This window comes from Octopus sinensis, linkage group LG13 (assembly GCF_006345805.1).
Source record: "Octopus sinensis linkage group LG13, ASM634580v1, whole genome shotgun sequence".
Lineage (NCBI taxonomy): Eukaryota > Metazoa > Mollusca > Cephalopoda > Octopoda > Octopodidae > Octopus > Octopus sinensis.
The window spans coordinates 11,781,844-11,806,694 of NC_043009.1; the positions used below are offsets into that span (position 1 = coordinate 11,781,844).

Here is a 24,851-nt window from a genome sequence, read left to right on the forward strand (position 1 = left end):
TCTCAGATTTTGGGTTCAGCTCATAGTTCTGGAGTTCAAACTTTAGATGCAGTTCGTATATTGGTTCTGTCACGAGAGATTTTTCTTTTCCATCATCCTGTAATGAATTTTATTGTGAATGCTTTTCTTTTGGCAGTCATACCTTTTACTTTCCGTTTCAATACCAAAAACACTTCCTACATTTTAGCATTTTCAGGATCATCAGAAAAAGCAGAAGAAGAGTCTGATTCCTATAGCATTTCATTACTCATTCAATTTATATCTATCTGCAAATTGGTATCTTTTCTGTTCCACCCCTCTGCAGTGGCTGTGTGGTAAGTAGCTTGTTTACCAGCCACATGGCTCCGGGTTCAGTCCAACTGCGTGGCACCTTAGGCAAGTGTCTTCGACTATAGCCTTGAGCTGACCAAAGCCTTGTGAGTGGATTTGGTAGACAGAAACTGAAAAGAAACCCGTCGTATATATGTGTGTGTGTTTGCATATCTGTGTTTGTCCACCCAACTTCACTTGACAACCGTTGCTGGTGTGCTTATGTTCCCATAACTTAGCGGTTCGGCAAAAGATACCGATAGAATAAGTGTGGAAGCACTCCGTCGGTTACGACGATGAGGGTTCCGGTTGATCCGAATCAACGGAACAGCCTGCTCGTGAAATTAACGTGTAAGTGGTTGAGCACTCCACAGACACGTGCACCCTTAACGTCGTTCTCGGGGATATTCAGCGTGACACAGAGAGTGACAAGGCTGGCCCTTTGAAATACAGGTACAACAGAAACAGGAAGTAAGAGTGAGAGAAAGTTGTGGTGAAAGAGTACAGCAGGGTTCGCCACCATCCCCTGCCGGAGCCTCGTGGAGCTTTTAGGTGTTTTCGCTCAATAAACACTCACAACGCCCGATCTGGGAATCGAAACCGCGATCCTATGACCACGAGTCCGCTGCCCTAACCACTGGGCCATTGCGCCTCCACGGATAGAATAAGTACTAGGCTTATAAAGAATAAGTCCTGGGGTCGATTTGCTCGACTAGAGGCGGTGCTCCGGCATGGTTGCAGTCAAATGACTGAAACAAGTAAAAGAGAGAGTATATTTAAATTTTCTGGAAGTACTATGTATACCTTACTTAGATACTTTCCCTTCCAGCTTTTATCTGAAAAACATGTTTTTCAGACTATAGTAATTATACAAATACTATCAAATTGGACCAAGGTTATTTATGATATCTAAGTTAATAGTCCTCAAATTTCTCACAGATTGAATTCAAGAACAACTGAAAATAGCATGAATTAATCGTTTGCTGAAGAAATCTCTTATCCAAAATTTAAAATTATTTCATTATGGCCAGAATGTGTGACGATTTCTCTGACGATGATGGAACAGATGAGCTTCTCTCAGCCATTTCGTTTGATATCTTACCTGAAGTGAGGAAAGATGCAAATGGAAAAAATTCGTCACCCTCACCAAAAGAGACACAGAAACAAGGTAGTCTTTTTTCTTTTTTTCTTTTATTTCTTCAGATAACCCCTGAGATTATATCCTATTTTGTTACAAAAAAAAACTTCTCTTATTCTAAATTAAATCAATTCCTTATATGTTATTTCACACTTGTACTTATTTGGCAAGTTACTTATTTTGACAGCGATTTGCGTTGGACAAAACACGTCGCTAAAATTGCCAAGAAGGCTGAGGGTGTCTTGACATCACTCACCAAGTCCTTTGTGAGCCGCTCTCCGGCTATCTATCTGTGGCTTTATATAGCTATGGTACGACCTCACCGTTCAGCGACGTGCAACCAAGAGAATACCCTCCATCAGGCATTTGCCATATTCTGAACACCTTACTTCCCTGGGCATGGATACATTGAAACTCTGACGTCTGGCAGCTGATTTGGCAGACACCCATAAAATTATTAACCATCTTACAAACAATAAATCTGAGCACCTTTTCAAACTCCACCTGTCTAACACCTGTGGACATGTTTACAAAGTCAAAAAACAGCACAGCTCCCATGACTTTCGGAAACATTTTTTCACTCTAAGAGTTGCTGAAGCATAGAACAAACTGCCAGCATCAGTTGTTAGTTGTCGGAGCACTGCATCCTTCAAAACTTCCATGCTTCCTGAGATTCGCCAACACTACACTTGATTTTCTCCCCTCCATACACACGCAAGCATGTATCTGGCTCATACACTGTTCGCTTTCCAGACATTTCTACATTACTGCATATGCTTTATACACACTTTTGACAAGTTGTGGTGCACCTGAGCACTGAATACAATAATTTCATTATTATTTTATTAATTAAACTAAGATAATTACTTTTGTCATTTTAGCCTTTTAAGAACATGCCAAAGTGCCATGATAATTTTCGTTTATTTCTTTCAAGACCTGCTCATGGATACAATTCTACATCATTTTGTGCACCTATTTCAGATCATGTTAATGTTCCAGAAGAATTTCCATTCCCGTTTATACCTTACAATATCCAGTTGGGTTTTATGAAAGCTCTCTATGAATGTCTACAGCTTGGAAAAATTGGAATATTTGAAAGCCCAACAGGAACTGTGAGTAGAGCAATTATTATGTCTTAACTCAGAGTATTTTGTAAGCTTAAATTAGTATTTGACCACTTTGTCTCTAGTTTTATTCAAAATCTTTTATTTGAACTTTTGTTGGATTTGCACTCATAAAATGTCTCTCTCTACAACAACTCCAGTTCAGTTGAGGGTCTTAGCTTTGTGTTGTGAATTACTGTAAATCCTCGAGTATAGTCCGCCCTTGAGTATAATATGCAGGGGATTTTTAGGGGGCTGTACCTCTGAAAAACCTAAACCTTGTGTATAATACACACTCTTTCTCTAACTTGAGGCAAAGAGGTCTATATAACGTCCCTGGTTTATAAAACTGTATATAGTAATGTCCTTTATTATTATTGTACATATAACATAATGCAAACGTGTAGCTTTTTTGTACATTTTGTTTGCAGAAAATAAAGAAATAACAGTAATAACAGTAATAACACTTAATAAATGTAGCTTATTGCAAGTTATGGATGATTCTTTTATGACTTCATTGCTTTCAGGCTTAGCTTAAGGTATTTTCGTGCCCGACATCACAAAATGTATCTAAATAAACATTGCCGGACAGCAAATAGAGACTTGAACATTGCTTAGAAAATAATTTTCATTTTTAACCTCATATATAGTACGCACTAGGGATTTTGACCTTTAAATTTTGGGAAAAAGTGCGGATTATATTTGAGGATTTACAGTACTTGGTGACCTTACTTATGTCAGTGTCACACAAAAAGTACCCAGTAAACTGTAAAATGGTTGGTGATAGGAGCATATCAATTCATAGAAACTTTGCCAAAATAGACACTGAAAGTTCAATACAGTCCTCCGACTTGGATCCTGTTAAACTCTCCAATCCATACTTGCATGCAAGATGGATGTTAAATGATGATAATTATTTCTTTATTGCCCGCAAGCAACTAAACATAGAATAAGTACTAGGCTTGCAAAGAATAGGTCCTGGGATCAATTTGCTCGACTAAAGGCAGTGCTCCAGCATGGCCGCAGTCAAATGACTGAAGCAAGTAAAAGATGTGACAAATGAGATAGCAATAAAAAAAACCGTTGCGTTATTGGCACTAAGGTGAGTGGATGAAATATGCCTAGTTGCTTTGTTGTAAAGGTTAACATGTTCATCTGGATAATGACGAGAGCATAGTTCAATCTGCATAGGCAGATCTCATCATCATCATCATTTAACGTCCGTTTTCCATGCTAGCATGGGTTGGACAGTTTGACTGGGATCTAGGAAGCCAGGAGGCTGCACCAGGCCCAGTCTGATCTGGCAGTGTTTCTACAGCTGGTTGTTCTTCCTAATGCCAACCACTCCGTGAGTGTAGTGGGTGCTTTTTACGTGCCACCAGCACAGGTGTCAGGCGAGGCTGGCAACAGCCACGATCGGTTGGTACTTTTTATGTGCCACCGGTACAGAGGCCAGTCGAGGCGATGCTGGCAATGGCCACGTTTGGATGGTTCTTTTACGTGTAACCGGTACGGGTATCACAACTACAATTTCCATTGATTTTTGATCGATTTCGATTTCACTTGCCCCAACAGGTCTTTGCAAGCAGAGTTTTGTGTCCCAAGAAGGAAAGATATGCATAAGTTGACTGGCTACATCGCAGGTAGAGGCCACGGGTTATGGTCTCACTTGTCCTGCCGGGTCTTCTCACACACAGCATACTTCCAAAGGTCTCGGTCACTAGTCATTGCTTTGGTGAGACCTAATGTTCGAAGGTCGTGCTTCACCACCTTGTCCCTTCATGGATTCATGCTTATAAAGTGTCTAATTTAATTTAAAATTTATATTGGAACTATGTTTTTAACATAATGTTTCAATCATATTTGTGTTGCTTTGGTGCCTTCCTTATACCATGTTGAAATAAATTGAACAACCTAACTGAGAAACTGCTAATTTTATATTTGTTTCAGGGTAAATCTCTTAGTGTAATTTGTGGTTCACTTAAATGGTTGCGTGATTATAAAGAAGAACAATTAAAACAGCTGGAGAGTTTAATGAAGGAAGAGGCCAACACTAACGAGTATGTATTTCATTTGACTGACATTTGCTTGTTATTGAAATTCAGTGACTTTCATCCATGTATTAGCATAGTTGCTGTGAGGTTAAGTTACGTATGTAGTGTGTTTGTATCTCCATACCATGACATTGTGTGATAGGGGTCAATCAGCATCACTGCCGTATGTGTGATCCCTTTGTTTCTAGTCTTCTGTGAAATATTTACCACAGCAGGAGTGGCTGTGTGGTAAGTAGCTTGCTTACCAACCACATGGTTCCGAGTTCAGTCCCACTGCGTGACGCCTTGGGCAAGTGTCTTCTACTATAGCCTCGGGCCAACCAAAGCCTTGTGAGTGGATTTGGTAGACAGAAACTGAAATAAGCCCGTTGTATATATGTATATATGTGTATGCGTGTTTGTGTGTCTGTGTCTGTCCTCCCAATATCGCTTGACAACCGATGCTGGTGTGTTTACGTCCCTGTAACTTAGCGATTCAGTAAAAGAGACCGATAAAATAAGTACTAGGCTTACAAATAATAAGTCCTGGGGTTGATTTGTTCAACTAAAGGCGGTGCTCCAGCATGGCCACAGTCAAATGACTGAAACAAGTAAAAGAGTGGCCCTCATGAAAATGTTTTGGTACCCTGAATAGGATTTATTTTTTTCGTTTATCCCCCATTTGTTTTGTCTTCAAGCAAAGGAAGAACTCAGCCTTACCAAACCATTCCACTTAAATGAATACAACTGAAAATAGCAGTCAAGGTTATGGGGAAGTTGGTGAGACAAGTCAAAATCAACCAAACTCAAATTTAAAATTCTACAGCTCTAATACATCTATAATTAGTTAGACTTATTTACCAGGAATCTCTATATATATATAAATGGCAAAATGTCTGTGTGTGTGTGTGTGTCCTTTATACAAATCCACAGTTTTTCAGTTAGAGGGCTCGCACTTTCTATGGTCATTCAAAACCGTCCAAGGGTGGTCGTGCACATCTTTACATTTCCCCAGTCACCCTGCAAAGCCATTAAAAAATCAATAGAAGTGACGTGTTTTTGTGAATTTTCTATCCAAAACCCAATCAAAATGCCCGAAACTTGATACGCCAATTGAATGCCAGCTTAGCTGTATGTGATTGGTCGGAGATTTGGACAGTACTCGCGTGTATGTGCACACGCATGCAGCTGTATATGCATGCACTAGCACTACGACAGGGCAGCGCCAGGACATAGTGCTAGTTTAATGTTAAAATTTTATCATTGTTTACAAAATGATTTATGGTTTTGTTGTGTTTCGTTGTTATTTAACCACAGGTTGTCACCTATCCAACAGATTTATAATCAATAGCATTCCAACTGTAACCATCCAGTCTTTTTGTGTATACAAGATGCATTGTCTAACATGTCATTCTATATTTAAGACAGTAGTGGGAATTGAGGAAGATTTGACTATGATTTCATGCAGATAAAGCACAGAGGTTTCCTCATTGTATTATTTGTGGTTTGGTTTGATTTTTTTTTGTTTTAATTTATTAAGTAGATGTCCTTAATACTTGAATTATCTCTGTATTTTTCTCTTTAACTATTTCTACAGGTTAATTGAAGCTAAATCTAAAGATGCTAAAGGTTTGTATAACCCTTTTTATCTCCTGGTGCCTTATCAAAACTACATTTTTTAAGGATTTCAATTAAATAAAACTCTTTTCTAAAATATACGGCTATTCCTGTATTTTATTCTTTATCTTGTGATCCCTTTAGATTAATGAAATGATTCTTTATACTTACAGAACTTGATTGGATCACTGAATTCTCTGAGAAGACCAAGAAAGAAGAAGAACTTAATAAGATATTGGTACAATTCTGAAATATACTTTTATCTATGACAAAAACCATTGCCATCGTTCCTGGCTAGCAGAATTGTTTGTACACTGGGGAAAATGCTAGGCAGCATAGCTTCCTGCTTTACATTCATCATCACCATCATCATCATCCTTTAACTTCTGCTTTCCATGCTGGCATGGGTTGGATGCTTTGACCAAAGCTGGAGAGTTGCACTTAGTTCTAGTCTGATTTGGCTTGGTTTCTATGGCTAAATGCCCTTCCTAATACCTATTTCTTTACTACCCACAAGGGGCTAAACACAGAGAGGACAAAGGACAGACAAACGGATTAAGTCGATTATATCGACCCCAGTGCGTAACTGTTACTTATTTAATCAACCCCGAAAGGATGAAAGGCAAAGTCGACCTCGGCGGAATTTGAACTCAGAACGTAGCGGCAGACGAAATACTGCTAAGCATTTCGCCCAGCGTGCTAACGTTTCTGCCAGCTCGCCGCCTTAAACCTTCCCAACACCAACCACTTTACAGTGTGTGCTGGCTCATTTTAATATGGCACCACACGAATGCTTCCATGTGGCACCAGCACATGTGTTCTGAGTTCAAATTCCACCAAGGTTTACTTTGCCTTTCATTCTTTTAAGGTCAGTTGAATAAGTACCACTTGAGCAGTTGGGGGTTTGTGTGATGGAATAACCCAGTCCCCATAAAATTGCTGGTCTTGTGCCTAAATTTAAAACCCTTATTTTCATTGGTTTTATGCCTGCTGTTCAGTTCATGTAGATTTGAGCTATGTTAAAATCTAGCATCTTACAAGGCTCCGTAACCGTTGGATCTCTGAGATTAGCAAGATTATTGCAGCTTATGTTCAGATTCAACATCTTCATGTCAGTGACTTCGTATGAAACTTAAATGTGGAGCTATCAATTGAAATTCAGTAAATTTGGTTTCTTGATTAGAAGCAGTGATGTAGATGTATGGTGGATGTAGGTATTCAGTTCAGACAAAGTTGTATACAGCTAGCTAGTTCTGAAGAATTAAGTCTATTATGATGACAGAACCGGTTAAGACAATGTACATGTTTCTCATTAAGTGCAGTACGGCCTCTTCTGGAGAAACCTGTGAGAATTAGAACCAGGACCTACTAATTGCCATATCTAATAAAATTAGTTTTGTTTAAAGCATTTTAAATCTGTATAACACCTAATGAAGAAACAAGAATTCTTTATGTATGTGTGTGTGTGTGTATGTATATATATATATATATATATATATATATTATATATATATATATGTGTGTGTGTGTGTGTATATATGCTTTAAATCACGCTTTCAAATCTGTCACTGGGCCAATAGTGGCAAATTATGTGAATATATTTATAAAGACAAAGAGAGGGAGAAAGAGAAGTTAAAGCCGAACTCCAATTTGTTGAATGGCAATTATTTTAAAAAAAAAATAAAAACAGACTTTTCTTCTTGGTACAAAAATGATGTAAGACAAGCTTGATAGATGAAGTCTATTTCATTAGTTATTGCAGTCAATACAAAACTAGTTTCACAATTAATGCACAAAGTAAATAAATAATTTTTTTTTTTTAATTAACTTAATTAACTTAGGTGTAGGAGTGGCTGTGGGTAAGTAGCTTGCTTACGAACAACATGGTTCCAGGTTCAGTCCTACTCCGTGGCATCTTGGGCAAGTGTCTTCTACTATAGCCTTGGGCCGACCAAAGCCTTGTGAGTGGGTTTGGTAGACAGAAACTGAAAGATGCCCGTTGTGTATATATATATATATATGTGTGTGTCTATGTTTGTTCCCCCAACATCGCTTGACAACCGATGCTGGTGTGTTTACGTCCCTGTAACTTAATGGCTCAGCAAAAGAGACCGCTAGAATAAGTACTAGGTTTACAAAGAATAAGTCCTGAACTCTTTGTATGACCACCCTCCCTGTCCCCCTATATGGCCTTGCTTTTGTTTTTTGAGCCAAAAATTGAATTGAATTGGAAAAAAAAGTCCTAGGGTCGATTTGCTCGACTAAAGGCAGTGCTCCAGTATGGCCACAGTCAAATAATTGGTAAAATTATAAATTATTAATTAATTTCACCTTTTATTATTATTACATATATATATATATTTATTTATATATGCATGGTTCAGGGGTTAGAGCATTGGGCTTACAATCATGAGGTAGGTAGTGAATTAAATTCCTGGACTGGGCTGAGTGTTGTGTTCTTGAGCAAGACACTTTATTTCACGTTGCTCCAGTTCACTCAGCTGTAGAAATGAGCTACGACATCACTGGTTCAAAGCTATATCGGCATTTGCCTTACCCTTGGATAACATTGGTGGCATAGGGTAGGCTGGTATACATGGGCAACTGCTGGTCTTCTACAAACAACCTTGCCCAGGTTTGTACCTCGGAGAGTAACTTTCTAGGTGCAATCCCATGGTCATGTGTATGAGTGTGTGTCAACAGACATTATGTAATGATGAGGATATTGATATATATGTATATATTATATATTGCATTCTTTAGGAAAAGAAAGCCTTATTCGATGCCGATAAAAAAATTAAAGGAAAGCATAAAACTTCAAAAAGAAAGGTTAGTGAATTCTTGTCTTTATTTTATTTGTACAATCTGCATGAAAATTGCTTGCAAACTTGTGGTTACATACACAGTCAAGGCAGTGAGCTGGCAGAATGGTTAGCACGCCGGGCGAAATGCTTAGCAGTATTTTGTCTGCCGTTACGTTGAGTTCAAATTCCGCCGAGGTCGACTTTGCCTTTCATCCTTTCGGGGTCGATAAATTAAGTACCAGTTACGCACTGGGGTCGATGTAATCGACTTAATACCTATGTCTGTCCTTGTTTGTCCCCTCTGTGTTTAGCCCCTTGTGGGTAATAAAGAAATAGGTTACATACACAGTCTTTCTGTGGCATATTAGACCAGTGGCTTCTACTATTACACTGAACCGACCAAAACCTTGTGAGTGGATTTGGTAGATGAAAACTGAAAGAAGCCGGTTGTGTGTGGCTGTGTGGTAAGAAGTTTGCTTTGCATCCACATGATTCTGGGTTCAGTCCCACTGCATGGCACTTAGGGCAAGTGTCTTCTATTATTGCTTCAGGCCAACCAAAGCATTGTGTGTGGATTTGGGAGATGAAAAGTGGAAGAAGATGTGTGTGCGTGCCTACCCTTATCATATTTTACATTTTATCCTGCTTTCACCTTACTTAGTGCCATGAACTAGAAAGTGAATTTGACAACTTAATAAAATCGTCATCTGAAGACATTAAGGATGCATTCGAAGCTGAGTTGAGAGAAATCCACAAATTGGAGAATCCAGAAGAAAATGAAGATGCTGAAATTGTCCTCAGTGAATATATTAGTGATAATGAAGGTGATGGAGAGAAGAATGACTCTGGTGGGGAAGATGGTAATGATACATCAGAAGAACATATTATGAAGGTAAACCTCTTGATTTCTTTAACTGATTCAACTTGGTATTTTAGAGAGGTAAATAATCTCTATATCTATAAACGGCAAAATGTCTGTGTGTCAGTGTGTCCTTTATACAAATCCACAGTTTTTCACGTAAAAGGGGCTAAACACAGAGAGGACAAACAAGGACAGACAAACGGATTAAGTCGATTACTTCGACCCAAGTGCGTAACTGGTACTTATTTAATCGACCCCGAAAGGATGAAAGTTGACCTCGGCGGAATTTGAACCCAGAACGTAATGGCAGACAAAATACAGCTAAGCATTTCACCTGGCGTGCTAACGACGATGCCAGCTCACCGCCTTATTTAATACCTGTAGTTCATACCAGCATGTGCTGGCTGGTTTGACCAGAGCTGGCAAGTGGAGAGCTGCATCAGACTCCGGTCTGATTTGGCATGGTTTCTACTGCTGGATGCCCTTCCTAATTATTTAACAGAGTGTGTCGGGTGCTTTTACAAGCCACCACACGGGCACTTTTATGTAGCATCACGCAGGCACTTTTACAAGGCACCGCACAAGTGCTTTTCCATGGTACTACACAGGCGCTTTTACATGACACCACCATAAGTACTTTACACCACTTGAGGGACTGGTCTTAACACTTCTGCTGCGGGTCTTCTTGAGTACAGTAAGGTGCCAGGTATCTTGGTACATAAGACGGCGAGCTGGCAGAAACGTTAGCACGCCAGGCGAAATGCTTAGCGGTATTTCATCTGCCGCTACGTTCTGAGTTCAAATTCTGCCGAGGTCGACTTTGCCTTTCATCCTTTCGCCGTCGATTAAATAAGTACCAGTTACGCACTGGGGTCGATATAATCAACTTAATCCGTCTGTTTGTCTTTGTTTGTGCTCTCTGTGTTTAGCCCCTTGTGGGTAGTAAAGAAATAGGTATTTTGGTATTTTGTCTAAAAGGTTCAGCATCCTAAGACCGTTCTTCTGTACTTCATCTCTTGTCTTTTTGGATCTTCCACTTCCACAATGACCATCCACTTCCACATTACCAAACCAGCCCTGTCTTCTCTCTTGCACACAGCAACTAATTCTTCTTATTCCTAACTTCTCTCTCTAAACACTCGCACATTGTTGAACAGGTACACTTACATTACACACCCAACTGACCATTCTAGTGTCATTCTTTTCTAACCTTCACATGACCTCTGCATTCAGGGCCTACATCTCACTACCATGTAGAATTGCTGTTCGTATACATGCATCATATAATCTTCCTTTCATTTGGAGGGAGAAACCTTTTGTGGCCAACAGAGGTAACAGCTCTCGGAATTTCCTCCATCCTATTCTTATTTTTCTCTCATACTCTCCGTGCATCTTCTCCCACTACTAATTTAGTCCTTTAGGTAACAGAAATGATCTACTACCTCTAATGAAACACCAAGGCATTTGAGAGTATCAATTTCCCGAGTCACTAAAGTTTTTTATCATCATCATCATTGTTCGACCATGGTCGAGACAATGGAATTTACTATGTTACGCCAGACTTCATGGTCCATCATAGCATTACGGAGGTCCTGTTGCTGGATGCCTGTATCCCTGGAGATTACATCAGGGTAGGAGAGTGTTAAAAAACTTTTTTATGGACCCTGTGCATCTTCCACATAAAAAAACTATCTTCTCTGATAACCTTCCTATTAATCTACTGCACCTCTTGTGTGTCCATAGCTCTTCTCTCTCTCTCTCTCTCTCTCTCTCTCTCTCTCTCTCTCTCTCTCTCTCTCTCCTCTCTCCCTCACACACACACTCTCGTCTAATTGTTACTCATTTATTTCTCAGAATATTTTGAAGTCCATAAATTAATTGCCAACCTTTTTTTATCTAGTCAATACAAATTACAGCATCTATTCTGAGATGAGATGATAGGTGAAGCTTTCTCGTATAACTGGTAATACTACTTCTGAACAAGGTACAACTTCATTTGCTGTGCCCAAGTTTCTTTTTCAAATTGTTGTTTATCCTGTCTTAGCATCATTTGTCTATGTTTTGTTACTAATTTCCTCTCCGCTTTTCCAGATCTATTACTGCAGTCGCACTCATTCCCAGCTGTCTCAGTTTATTAAAGAAATCAAGAAGAGTCCCTATGGAGACGATGTCAGTGTGACAACATTAGCTTCAAGACAAGTAAGATTGGCCAACAAAAATTCCTAAACATTAAGACTCAATAGATTTAAATACGAAAGCATGTTACCTAGCAGTTAGAATGATGCATTCACAATCGCAAGGTCATGGTTTCAATCCCTGGACCAGGCGAAGTGTTGTACTCTTGAGCAAAACACTTCATTTTACATAGCTCCAGCCCTCTCAGCTGCAAATAAGCTCCCCTGTGATGAATTGGTGCCTGTTTAGAGGGACTGTCATGATCTTGGTCTCTTGTACATCATAGGCCTCCTCACCTAGCCAGTGGACAGCATCATTTGAAAGCTACAACAATGCAAAGAAGTGCATGGTGACCAAGGGTGTATAACAGCATCTAATAGTCTGGTTCATACGGTGATACAATGACATTTACGTATGCCAAATGTTTCCAATCATATTTTATATAATACTTTCAGCAATACTATTTTATTTTTATTTTTTACTTGTTTCAGTCATTTGACTGGAGCACCGCCTTTAGTCGAGCAAATCGACCCCAGGACTTATTCTTTGTAAGCCTAGTACTTATTCTATCGGTCGCTTTTACCAAACCGCTAAGTTACTGGGACGTAAACACACCAGCATCGGTTGTCAAGTGATGTTGGTGGGAACAAACACAGACACACAAACATATATATACATACTAGCAGTATCGCCCGGCGTTGCTCGGGTTTGTTTCGATCCGCTGGAATTGTAATTTTGAAAAGTAAAAATTTTGGGAACATTTTTCTGGTCGAAATACACCGAAAAGTGGCGACACAGCAGTGAAAAAATCGTAAAAAATAGGGATTTTCATAGAAAAAAGCATCTTTTTGATGTAAATAATTTTTGGTGTTAACATGGTCCGATTTGAATTTTATGTTCTACGGAAGGAAGAGCAACCCTTCTTCTACCATACTCTCAATTTTGGTCAACTTGCGCCCCACAGGGTCTCGGAGGAGATAGTGTTAGTTGAAGGTTACCATTCTAGGTGCCTGAGTAACAACCTCGCGGATTTACAGATAAATGAATTAATTACTATTTTACAGAATAAAATTAAATAATTCTTGAAAATTAATTAATATTAATATTTTTTGAACAAAGTAAATAATTTTTAAAACTTAAATAATAATTTTTTTTACACAAACGCGAAGAGGGAAAAGGGGGTGGCGAATTCGATTTACATACCTAAATTTTTTCTTTTTCATGACATTGTAGCAAAATAGTAGTGAATTATATAAATACCAGCAGTACATTTTTTTTTCTGGGGTATTTTTTTTCAACCTCGTCACATATTTGCCCCTTTCAATTTAAACAAAGTCTTAATTAAGCAATTACGGCAGCTTAGCAATGGTTTCAATACAGGCGTGACATCTGTATCTCAATTGTTCAAAACCCTTCGAATTTTTTCGCACGTGATGATATCATAGTGAAAACTTTCAATTACGCCGCTTATTTCTGTCTTTCACTCTGTCTGTCTCTTTACACACACTAACAAAAGCACTTCACTTACACACCACACTTTCTGTGTCGCACAACCCATCAAACACACACACACACTCACGCACGCACACATGTACATCAATGCTTTCGGAGTGAAATGTTAAAATATTGAGTTTTCTCGAATTTTGTCTTAATTGGTGGTAAAATTGAAAGAAATTTTTTATGGCATCACCCACTGAAGTACTCTGAAAAATCATGGGTACACTCTAATTGAAGAAATTGTGTGAGGAGTAAATCGTTATGTATTTATTTGTTTCTGTTTGCTGTGTTTTTTTATTTTTTGAGTAGTGGTTTAAATACTTTCAGTTTAGTCTTCCTCAAATCACTCTGTCGCTATTTACTTTCATTTTATTCGTTGCACACTGTGTGTGTGCGTGTGCGTGTGGTGTAAACCACATTAAGAAAAGCATTTGACACACACACCAGAATGTGAGTTTTCTGTAAATTTTGCTTAATTGGAGTTTAAATTTTAAAAACTGGACCTGGCATGACCCGATGCATTCTACTCTTAAAAATGCTAGGTAAATTGTAATTGAAGAAATCCTATATTGTAGATTTCTATAACTTACAAAGGGAGGCAGATAAAATCTGCCTTTTATAATAAGAGATATACAACGGGCTTCTTTCAGTTTCCGTCTACCAAATCCATTCATAAGGCTTTGGTCACCCTGAGGCTGTAGTAGAAGACACTTGCCCAAGGTGCCATGCAGTGGGACTGAACCCGGAACCATGTCTTTCGTAAACAAGCTACTTACCACACAGCCACTCCTATGCCTATAGCAATGTTTAATAATTATGACAATTATATTATATAAGTTGCTTTTTGCCTTAAACAAATCAAAATCGCTGACCTGGCCGATGACAGTACCTCTTAATTGGAATTGTGCCAGTGGAATGTTAAAAGCACATCTGAGCATGATCGTTGCTAGGGCCACAGATTGGCTCCTGTGCCAGTGACACATGAAAAGCACCATTTGAGTGTAATCGTTGCTAGCGTCACCTTAATGGCACATGGAGAACAACATTCGAGCGTGGTCGTTGCCAGTGCCGCCAGACTGGCTCCCATGCAGGTAGCACGTAAAAACACCTTTTGAGCATGGTCGTTGACAGAACCACCTGTGGCATGTAAATGCACCCACTACACTCTTGGAGTGGTTGGCATTAGAAAAGGCATCCAGCTGTAGAAACTCTGCCAGATCAAGATTGGAGCCTGGTGCAGCCTCCTGGTTTGCCAGTCCTCAGTCAAACCGTCCAACCCATGCCAGCATGGAAAGCGGACATTTTTTCTGGCTTTCATAAGACATCAAGGTATGTCTTTTATGTTTTTTTTTTTTACTTGTTTCAGTCACTAGACTGCGGCCATGCTGGAGCACCACCTTGATGAATTCTTTAGTTGAATGAATCAACCCTAGTACTTGGTTTTTAACGCCTGGTACTTGGCTGAACTGCTGAGTTATGGGAACGTAAACCAACCAACACCAGTAGTCAAGCAGTAGTAGGAGACACACACACACACACACACACATATGAATTGGGATTCTTTCAGTTTCCCTCTACCAAATCCACTCACAGGGCTTTGGTCAGCATGAGGCTATAGTAGAAGACACTTGCCCAAGATGCCATGCAGTGGGCTTGAATCTGGAACCATTTGGTTGGGAAGCAAGCTTCTTACTACACTGTTATGCCTGCAACTATATATGGAATAAGTTGTCAAGGACATCTGTGGAATGTAATGGCACTTTCCTTAGGAATCGGTTTCTGTTTTCTGGCATCTGTCTGTGAATCAGTAAAAGCCAAATCCCAATGTTGCCAGATTTAAAAGGCCTCACCTGTAGCAAGGCAATGTGCATCTGTTTGCTATTTTTCATGTTTCTCTGTTATACTACTTCATTGTGACCCCTATTTTTCTGTTGCAGAATATGTGTATCAATGAGAATGTCCAACGTTTAAAGTCTTTAACTTTAATAAATGACCAGTGTTTGGAATTGCAGAAATCTAAAAAAAGTAAGATTCTCTCTAAAATGGACTTAATATCCTTTTGCTTTATTTAAAAACTAAGTTTCGTTTTTGGATTTGGTTTGCAAGATTCTTTATATGAGTTCGTGTGTTGAAGCATATTCTATTGTGTCTGCGGAGTCATTTTCTTTTTGTGCCTTATAATCTAACATACTCACTGGTAAAATTTCCACTTATTTCTTATTTTTATTTTCCTAAAATTTTCGTTGCGTCTTGCAACCTTTTCAATACATTTATGTTTCACTGGCGGGCACGAGCACCATACGAGCATGATCGTTGACAGAGAGGCTAACCGGCTTCCGTGCCAGTGGCACATAAAAGGCACCATTCGAGTGTGATCGTTACCAGCTTCGCCTTACTGGCACTTGTGCCCCGTCCTAGTAGGGTGCTAAGAGCACCATCCGAGCATGATCGTTGCCAGAGCGGCCAACTGGCTTCCGTACCAGTGGCGTGTACGAGGCACCATTCAAGCGAGATCGTTACCAGCATCGCCTTACTGGCACCTGTGCCGTTGGCATGTGTAAAAAGATTCTAGCGTTGTCATTGTCAGTAACGCCTGATTGGCCCCCCCATGCTGGTGGTACGTAAAAGCACCCACTACACTCTCGGAGTGACCAAAAAGAGATGAGCACATAGTTGGTCGGTACAATGCGCAACATATGCCACTTGTAGACCCGCAAAAAATCTTCCTTTCACCCCATCACATCAACATATGCCACTGGTAGACCCGCAAAATTTCTTCCTTCCACCCCTTCACATCAAACTCAGCCTCATGAAAATCTTTGTAAAAGCAATGACACACGTTGGTTGTGCCTTCCAGTACTTACAAGTAAAATTAGGTGCAGAGAAAAGTGACGCAAAACTGAAAGCCAGAATTTTCATTGGATCCAAAATCAAAGAATTGATATCTGGTAGCAAATTCGGAGGTAAACTGAATCCAGTTGAGCTGATAGCATGGGATTCGTTCGTATTAATTCTACAGAACTTTCTTCTGATACTGTTTTATTTGCTAATAAGAAAATAAATAAAATGAATGAGGGTAAAAAATTGACAAAAAATTATTTATCTTTAATCAAAAAGAATTTATTTGTGATATAAATTTTAACTGAAACATCTCTATATTTAGCAAATATAAATATACCATTGCATTCTCATGGCATAAAAAACTCACTTTCTTGCATAGCAGTTCTGTTATTCTACTTTATTATACTTCCAGGTTCAAGTACCAAAGAAAAACAACCAAAGAAACAAAAACAGGCCAGTTGTCCATTCTACAAAGTAGAAAGAATTGAGCATTATAGAGATAGAATTCTTGTAAGATTTTTAATTTTCTGTTTTGAATTAGTATGATAGCCAATTGGGATTTATTTGAGGCTTTGTTGTTGCTTGTTAAAAACTACAAATGTTAGAAGTCACTTATTATAATCACAGGAAATATTTTAAAAAACAAGGTGGTGAGCTTGGCAGCATTGTTAGCACATCAAACAAAATGCTTAGTGACATCTCTTCTGGTTCTTTATGGTCTTAGTTCAAATCCTGCTGAGGTCAAGTTTGCTTTCCATCCCTTTGATTTTGGTAAAATAACTGACCATCAAGTATTAGACTCAATGTAATTGACATGTTCCATCATCATCATCGTTTAGCATCCGCTTTCCATGCTAGCATGGATTGGACAGTTCAACTGGGGTCTGGGAAGCCAGAAGGCTGCACCAGGCCCAGTCTGATCTGGCAGTGTTTCTACAGCTGGATGCCCTTCCTAATGCCAACCACTGGCCTTATGAGTCATTGGGCTATAGAAAAACAAAGTCTTCTAAAATAAATTCTTATAAAATAAACTCTTAAGAATAATTAAAAAATTGTCTGTTTATTATAATCAAAGGTCTAGATGTCATCCAGTCATTGTTATTGAAAAGACTTCTTCCAAAGTGATCTAAGAAAGTGACTTCTACTGTAATATAAATCATCATCATCATCGTTTTCCATGCTAGCATGGGTTGGACGATTTTGACTGAGGTCTGGCGAATCAGATGACTGCACCAGGTCCAATCTTGATCTGGCAGAGTTTCTACAGCTGGATGCCCTTCCTAACGCCAACCACTCTGAGAGTGTAATGGGTGCTTTTTACGTGCCACCGGCACGGGAGCCAGTCAGGCGGTACTGGCAACAACCTCACTCGAATCTTTTTATTTCAATATAAATATCTTATTTCTTTGTAGACTGAAGTTAGAGACATTGAACAACTCGTTAACCTGGGAAAACAAATGAAATGTTGTCCGTATTATGGCACACGTTTTAGTATTGCAGCAGCAGAGGTAAGTCTAGTTTCATAAGTATTGTGTGTTTTTTTTATCATCATCATCATCGTTTAACATCTGTTCTCCATGCTAGCATGGGTTGGACGGTTCGACCGGGGATCTGGGAAGCCAGGAGGCTGCACCAGGCTCCAGTCTGATCTGGCAGTGTTTCTACAGCTTGATGCCCTTCCTAACGCCAACCACACCGTGAGTGTAGTGGGTGCCTTTTACGTGCCACCTGCACAGGTGCCAGGCGAGGCTGGCAACGGCCACAACCAGTTGGTGCATTTTACGTGCCACCGGCATGGAAGCCAGTCAAGGCGGCGCTGGCAATGGCCACGTTCAGATGGTGCTTTTTATGTGCCACCGGCACTGGTATCACAACTACAGTTTCCATTGATTTTCTGATCGATTTTGATTTCACTTGCCTCAACAGGTCTTCCCAAGCAGAGTTTTGTGTCCAATGGCTACATCCCGGGTAAAGGCCCTGGGTTATGGTCTCACTTGTCCTGCCGGGTCTTCTTGAACGATGATGTATAACATACAGCTTCTCTTATCTGCTACTTTCTCCTGCAGAAAACTTAAATTGCATCAAGATCTTGAAGATCCCAGCCAGAGGTCCAGAAGGTCACCTTATTTTCTGGCAAACCTGTCTGTGTGTTCTATCTTTAATAGTGCTGCTTACAATGATCCAGGCTATGGTTAGCAGCAGCCACTCTTTTACTTTTTTCTTTCTTTCAGTCATTTGACTGCAGCCATGCTGGAGCACTACCCTTAGTCGAGAAAATTGACCCTAGGACTTATTCTTTGTAAGCCTATCGGTCTCTTTTGCCGAACCACTTAGTTATGGGGATGTAAACACACCAGCATCGGTTGTCAAGTGATGTTGGGGGGACAAACAGACACACACATACATACATATATATATACATATACATATATACGACGGGCTTCTTTCAGTTTCCGTCTACCAAATCCACTCATAAGGCTTTGGTCGGTCAGAGGCTATAGTAGAACACACTTTCCCAAGGTGCCATGCAGTAGGACTGAACCCGGAACCATGTGGTTGGTAAGCAAGCTACTTACCACACAGCCACTCCTGCACTGGTCATGTTTACTTACACCCTCCCCACTGTCCACCAGTTCTAAAGGTCCAGCACAATTAATGGTTATATGCTGTCCTTCTTTCTCCCTTTAGTAAATCACACAGACATAAAACAAAGCCTAAATGTTATCTGTCATAACTTCACTCCCACCACAAGGTCCAGGCTTTGCTGCAATGTCCACGGTTTGTGTGCCTCAGTGACCCTGATATCTATGCCAGCAGAACACAAGCTCTTGACAGGGCCTCCCATGCTGAACAAATCAAAGGATTGAAGCCCAACTAAAATGGACTGCTTTTTTCCCCCAGGAGTGAAAATGAATTTGAATAGAGTTAATAGCACTACCAAGAAAAAAAAAAACAAAGTTACCAAAGCTTTGATGACAATTTAAAACCATCAAACCCTGGGATAGGAAAGGAGCAGAAAAGACAGCTCAGAGTCAGAAACAGGGGAGAAAAATCATTAATGCCTTATATTCCATAAGGAGTTCAGTGGGTTGTCACCCATAATTATGACCCTAGTATCGATCTATTGCATTTCAATCTGTTTTAGGGTTAGGGTTAGGGGTGGGGGAAGGGTATCTTTTTTCTTCACTAATGTAAATAAACCCAATCTGTTTCTTAAACAAGGGACATATTCATATGGCACAATGTTTTTGTTACCTCAGTAGACGTCAGTGATTGGTTGAAATTGCAGAAATTGAAGAAAGAAAAAAAAACAAATATCTTACAAACTATACAATTTTCTCAATAAAGCCAAGAGAAAAAGATGTTTTATAAACACATTCTACCAGTATACGAAGTTTTAAATTTTTTAGTTACCTAGAAATTATGTTAAAAACTGCCGTTCAAACCGAAAAGATCCGTTCAGAGCTTAAGTTAACTGCACTCAATTGTCTTTAGCCCATTGATGCACAAAGCAGTTGTTTTCAAATGGTACCCCATGGTACTCTGGTATACTTCATAGAGTACCTTGATGTGATACAGTTGTTTTTTTTTTTTCTCTATAATGTAAGATTTTAGAAACAATTCTAATTTTTATCTGTTAGTCATAATTTTGTTATCACCTTGACCGACCAGTCAGGCGTCCATTTGACACTGCTGGTCACAGCACGCTATCCACTCCTCTCTGGATCGCGCCTTTCTCATCCACGTGATCCCAATCGTCCTCCTGAAATGGTAATTCCACCATCGTGGAGGTCTTCTGGATGGTCTTTTCTGCTCGCGCGGGTACCACTCAACAACTGCGTGCGTCCACCGATTATCGGTGAGCCGGGCGACGTGTCCAGCCCATCTATACTTGCTGCATGTATACTCTGCGATGACATCTCTCAAGCCGGACTACTTTCTGAAAACACAGATTAGCTTCAGACCATGCTGACGGAGCTCGACATCAAAAGCTCTGCAGTAGGTCTCAAGATGAACCGCATGAATTTTGTTATATACAACTATAATTAATAAAGCGAAGTGTTTGTGTGTGTGTATGTAAATATTAACTTTAAAACTGATTAAATTCTTTCAAAACTACCTATGTGATGTGTATCCTCCAATTTTTATTTGATCTCTGGCATTCAATGAATTTTAAAAGATTAAGGATTGCTGGGATAAGCAACTAAAAAAAAAAAAGAAACAAAAATATATATATAAAATAAACAAAGAGGCAACAATTTGAAAACTTCAACTGTTGCTTTAACTACTTTTGAAAGGGAACATAAATTAGAAATATTTGGTTAATCATATGTTTTTTTTTTTTGCCTTTTAATTCTTTAGCATTCAATGTAATGTTTATTCACGTTGTTTTCATCTTATAAACAATAACTCTGAGCACCTTTTCAAACTCCATTTGTCTAACACCCGTGGACATGTTTACAAAGTCAGAAAACTGCACAGCTCCCATGACTTTAAATAAAGTACCAGTTATGCACTGGGGTCGATGTAGTTGACTTAATCCCTTTGTTTGTCTCTCTATGTTTAGCCCCTTGTGGGCAATAAAGAAATATAATGTATTTCTCAAGTCAAAATGTGCCTCCACATGGTTTTCATATCTGTAATATAATTAAGAGCCAAATCTCATTTAAATTTTACTATACTGTCCTTATCAGTGTTGGTATGACTATGTGATTAAGAAGCTTACTTCCAAACCACTAGGTCTTAGGTTCAGTTCCACTGCATGGCATCTTATTCTGCTCGGAGTCGTTTACCGTCCTCCAAATTATCGCCAAAACGCACAGCTTTTTGATATCCTCAGGGCGGCTACCATGAAAACGGCCACATATGTGTATGTTGCGGGGGACTTCAATTTCCCTGAGATTGACTGGGAGGCCTTCCGTTGGCCGCAAAGTGCAGACGATTTCCTTGAACTGGTGCTGAATTCGAATTGGTCCCAAGTTGTTACCTCCCCCACAAGGGGTGACAACACTTTGGATCTGATACTTACCGCTTCTCCTGAAACAATTATTAGTGTCGCTACTGAAGAACCTTTGGGTGACTCTGATCATTCCATGATCATGGCCGACTTGTCTCTGATTGGTTGTAACAAAAAACACAACCATCTTCAGATTGCCCGCTTTGACTGGAATAAAGCAAACTGGAGCTCTTATTGTACTGAGCTGCAACGCCCAAACTGGCGTGAATTTTATGCCTCTGGAGATGTGAACACTATACTCCAGAACATTCTGAATTCAATATGGGCAGCATGTGCAGCATCAGTGCCACTCAAGCACAAAAAACCACCCAATAGTGCAATTTGGGAGACTGCAGCAGTCCGACTTGCCAGGAAAGAACGCCGTAATGCTGAACGGGAATACAAATTGCACAAATCAGAAAGCAACAGGAAAAAGCACAATAGGTCAGCCAACCACCTCAAGCAGATGACAAAAAAGGCAGTGCTTGAATTTGAACATCGCATTGCAGCTAACCCTGACAGCAAAGGGTTCTGGAAGTATGTGCACTCAAAGCAGAGAACCCACTCTCCTGTTGGTCCCCTTCGCAATCCCTACACAGGACAGATTACTGGCAATCCCGAAGAATGTGCAGAAATCATTGCCTGATGCTATGCCGGCATCTTTACTGTCGAAGACCAAAATGTTCCATCATCATCACCACTGACATCGGACTCTATATCTTCTATGCAATTTACACCAGCAATGCTGCAACGCCACCTAAAGAATAAACGCAATTATGCCTCTCCTGGTCTCGATGGTGTTATGTACCTACTTCTAAAACGCGGTGGGTACTTTCTTCTAAGCCAACTTTCTCTATTCTTCCAATTCTGTCTTGACAATGGTGTTACTCCAGAACAGTGGAAAACTGCCAGTGTCATCCCTCTGTTCAAAAAAGGGGACCGCACATCGCCTGTCAACTATCGCCCCGTCAGTCTTACCAGCTGCATCGCCAAACTGATGGAATCCTGTATCAGAGAAACCCTCTGGAACTTCTGGAAGTCTCACAGCCTCATCCAGCCGTCACAATTCGGATTTATTCCTAACTCCAGCTGCTGTAATCAACTCATCGAGTTTCTTGAGGATGTTACCCAAATCACTGATCGCGGATCCTGGGTGGATGTTGTTTACCTGGACTTTGCTAAGGCTTTTAACTCTGTGCCACACAAAAGACTTATGGTGAAGCTTTCTGCGTTGGGTGTAAGAGACGAACTCTATAACTGGTTAAAGTCCTTTATTTTCGGCCGAAAAGAGGTTGTCACAGTTCTAGGACAGCACTCTTTGCCCTATGAGATGACATCTGGTGTGCCGCAGGGATCTGTTCTTGGCCCTCTTTTATTTGTTGCATATGTTAATGACATAGATGCCAACTTAAAGAATGCCACAGTGCTGAAATATGCAGATGACATCAAGCTGTACCTCGAAATAAAGAGGTCAAATCCTATACACTATGGATCTCTATTGCAAGCAGACCTGGACACAATGCAGCAGTGGATCATGGACTGGCAACTCAAGCTGGCTGTGGACAAATGTACCACCATGCATTTTGGGAAGAGAAACCCAGCGTCCACCTACTCCCTCCACAACACTAGTCTCAAAAAGTCTTCAAGTGAACGTGACCTGGGTGTTATTGTCGACAGCGATTTGCGTTGGACAAAACACATCGCTAAAATTGTCAAGAAGGCTGAGGGTGTCTTGGCATCACTCACCTAATCCTTTGTGAGCCGCTCTCCGGCTATCTATCTGCGGCTGTATATAGCTATGGTAAGACCTCACCTGGAGTTTGCATCGCCGGTCTGGAGCCCCTATCTTGCCCAGGACATCAATCGTCAGGAAGCTGTTCAGCGACGTGCAACCAAAAGAATACCCTCCATCAGGCATTTGCCATATCCTGAATGCCTTACCTCCCTGGGCATGGACACATTGAAACTCCGACGTCTGGCAGCTGACTTGGCAGACACCCATAAAATTATCAACCATCGCACAAACAATAACTCTGAGCACCTCTTCAAACTCCACCCATCTAACACCCGTGGACATATTTACAAAGTAAGAAAACAGCACAGCTCCCATGACTTCAGGAAACATTTTTTCACGCTGAGAGTTGCTGAAGCGTGGAACAAACTGCCGACATCAGTTGTTAGTTGTCGGAGCACTGCTTCCTTCAAAACTTTCATGCTTCCTGAGATTCGCCAACACTACACTTGATTTTCTTCCCTCCATACACCCAGACATTTCTACACTACTGCATGTACTTTATATGCACTTTCTGACAAGTTGTGGTGCACCTGAGCACTGTATACAATAATTTCATTATTATTATTATTATTATTATTATTATTATTTTTTATTTCCTATTTCTTTATTGCCCACAAGGGGCTAAACATAGAGGGGACAAACAAGGACAGACAAACGGATTTAGTCGATTATGTTTTCATGCTAAGAGTTGCTGAAGCATGGAACAAACTGCCGGCATCAGTTGTTAGAGCACTGCATCCTTCAAAACTTCCATGCTTCCTGAGATTCGCCAACACTACACCTGATTTTCTCCCCTCCATACACACGCAGGCATGTATCTGACTCATACACTGTTCACTTTCCAGACATTTGTACATTACTGCATATGCTTTATACGCACTTTTGACAAGTTGTGGTGCACCTGAGCACTGTATACAATAATTTCATTATTATTATATAATCACTTATGTTGTAGCTTTGTGATTTCCATGGTGTGATTGTATATTTTCAAAATGACATTGTAGGATAAGTGTGAGAGGCAGGATTTGGCCAGTTTGATCATAAAACATGCACAATATTTGGGCTGGATATAGTCAGATTAAATGCTGAAAGGTTAAAGACAAACCATGACCACAGAACTGTAACTTTGCTGTAGTTATATATATATAAGATCGAAATCAAATTTGATGATTGGCATCTGTGCTAGTGGAGTTCTGAGAGTAGCATATGAGCGTGATCATTGCCAGAGCAACAAGCTGGCCTCCGTGCCAATGGCACATTAAAAGCACCATTCGAGCGTGATCGTTACCTGCGTTGCCTTACTGGCATTTGTGCCTGTGGAACATGAAAAATACATTTGAGCTAGGTCGTTGCCAGTACCGCTAGACTGGCTCATGTGCAGGTGGCACATAAAAAGTGCCATTTGAGCGTGGCTGTTGCCAGTACCGCCTGACTGGCCCTTGTGCCAGTGGCACGTAAACACACCCACTACACTCTCAGAGTGGTTGGTGTTAGGAAGGGCATCCAGCTGTAGAAACACTGCCAGATCAGATTGGAGCCTGGTGCTGCCATCTGGTTCACCAGACCTCAGTCAAATCGTCCAACCCACGCTAGCATGGAAAGCGGACGTTAAACGATGATGATGATGTTTAATTAGCTTTGTTTGTTGACCTAAATTAATTATATAAAAAACATGAAATCA

The 24,851-nt window shown here is 40.1% G+C and overlaps 1 protein-coding gene across 2 annotated transcripts in view; it reads left to right on the forward strand.

The window, feature by feature from the left end:
• Positions 1–24,851, forward strand: part of LOC115218500 (ATP-dependent DNA helicase DDX11-like) — an 86,711-nt gene that overhangs the window by 1,939 nt on the left and 59,921 nt on the right. For both annotated transcript variants that reach the window (XM_029788358.2, XM_036508155.1), the window contains exons 2-12: positions 1,341–1,477; positions 2,429–2,559; positions 4,501–4,610; positions 6,181–6,212; positions 6,374–6,438; positions 8,964–9,029; positions 9,666–9,896; positions 11,958–12,065; positions 15,476–15,563; positions 16,792–16,889; positions 17,792–17,887. In XM_029788358.2, coding sequence (XP_029644218.1) covers positions 1,342–1,477; positions 2,429–2,559; positions 4,501–4,610; positions 6,181–6,212; positions 6,374–6,438; positions 8,964–9,029; positions 9,666–9,896; positions 11,958–12,065; positions 15,476–15,563; positions 16,792–16,889; positions 17,792–17,887 — 1,161 coding nt within the window. In that variant the 5' untranslated portion in view covers position 1,341. The remainder of the gene's footprint in view (positions 1–1,340; positions 1,478–2,428; positions 2,560–4,500; positions 4,611–6,180; positions 6,213–6,373; positions 6,439–8,963; positions 9,030–9,665; positions 9,897–11,957; positions 12,066–15,475; positions 15,564–16,791; positions 16,890–17,791; positions 17,888–24,851) is intronic.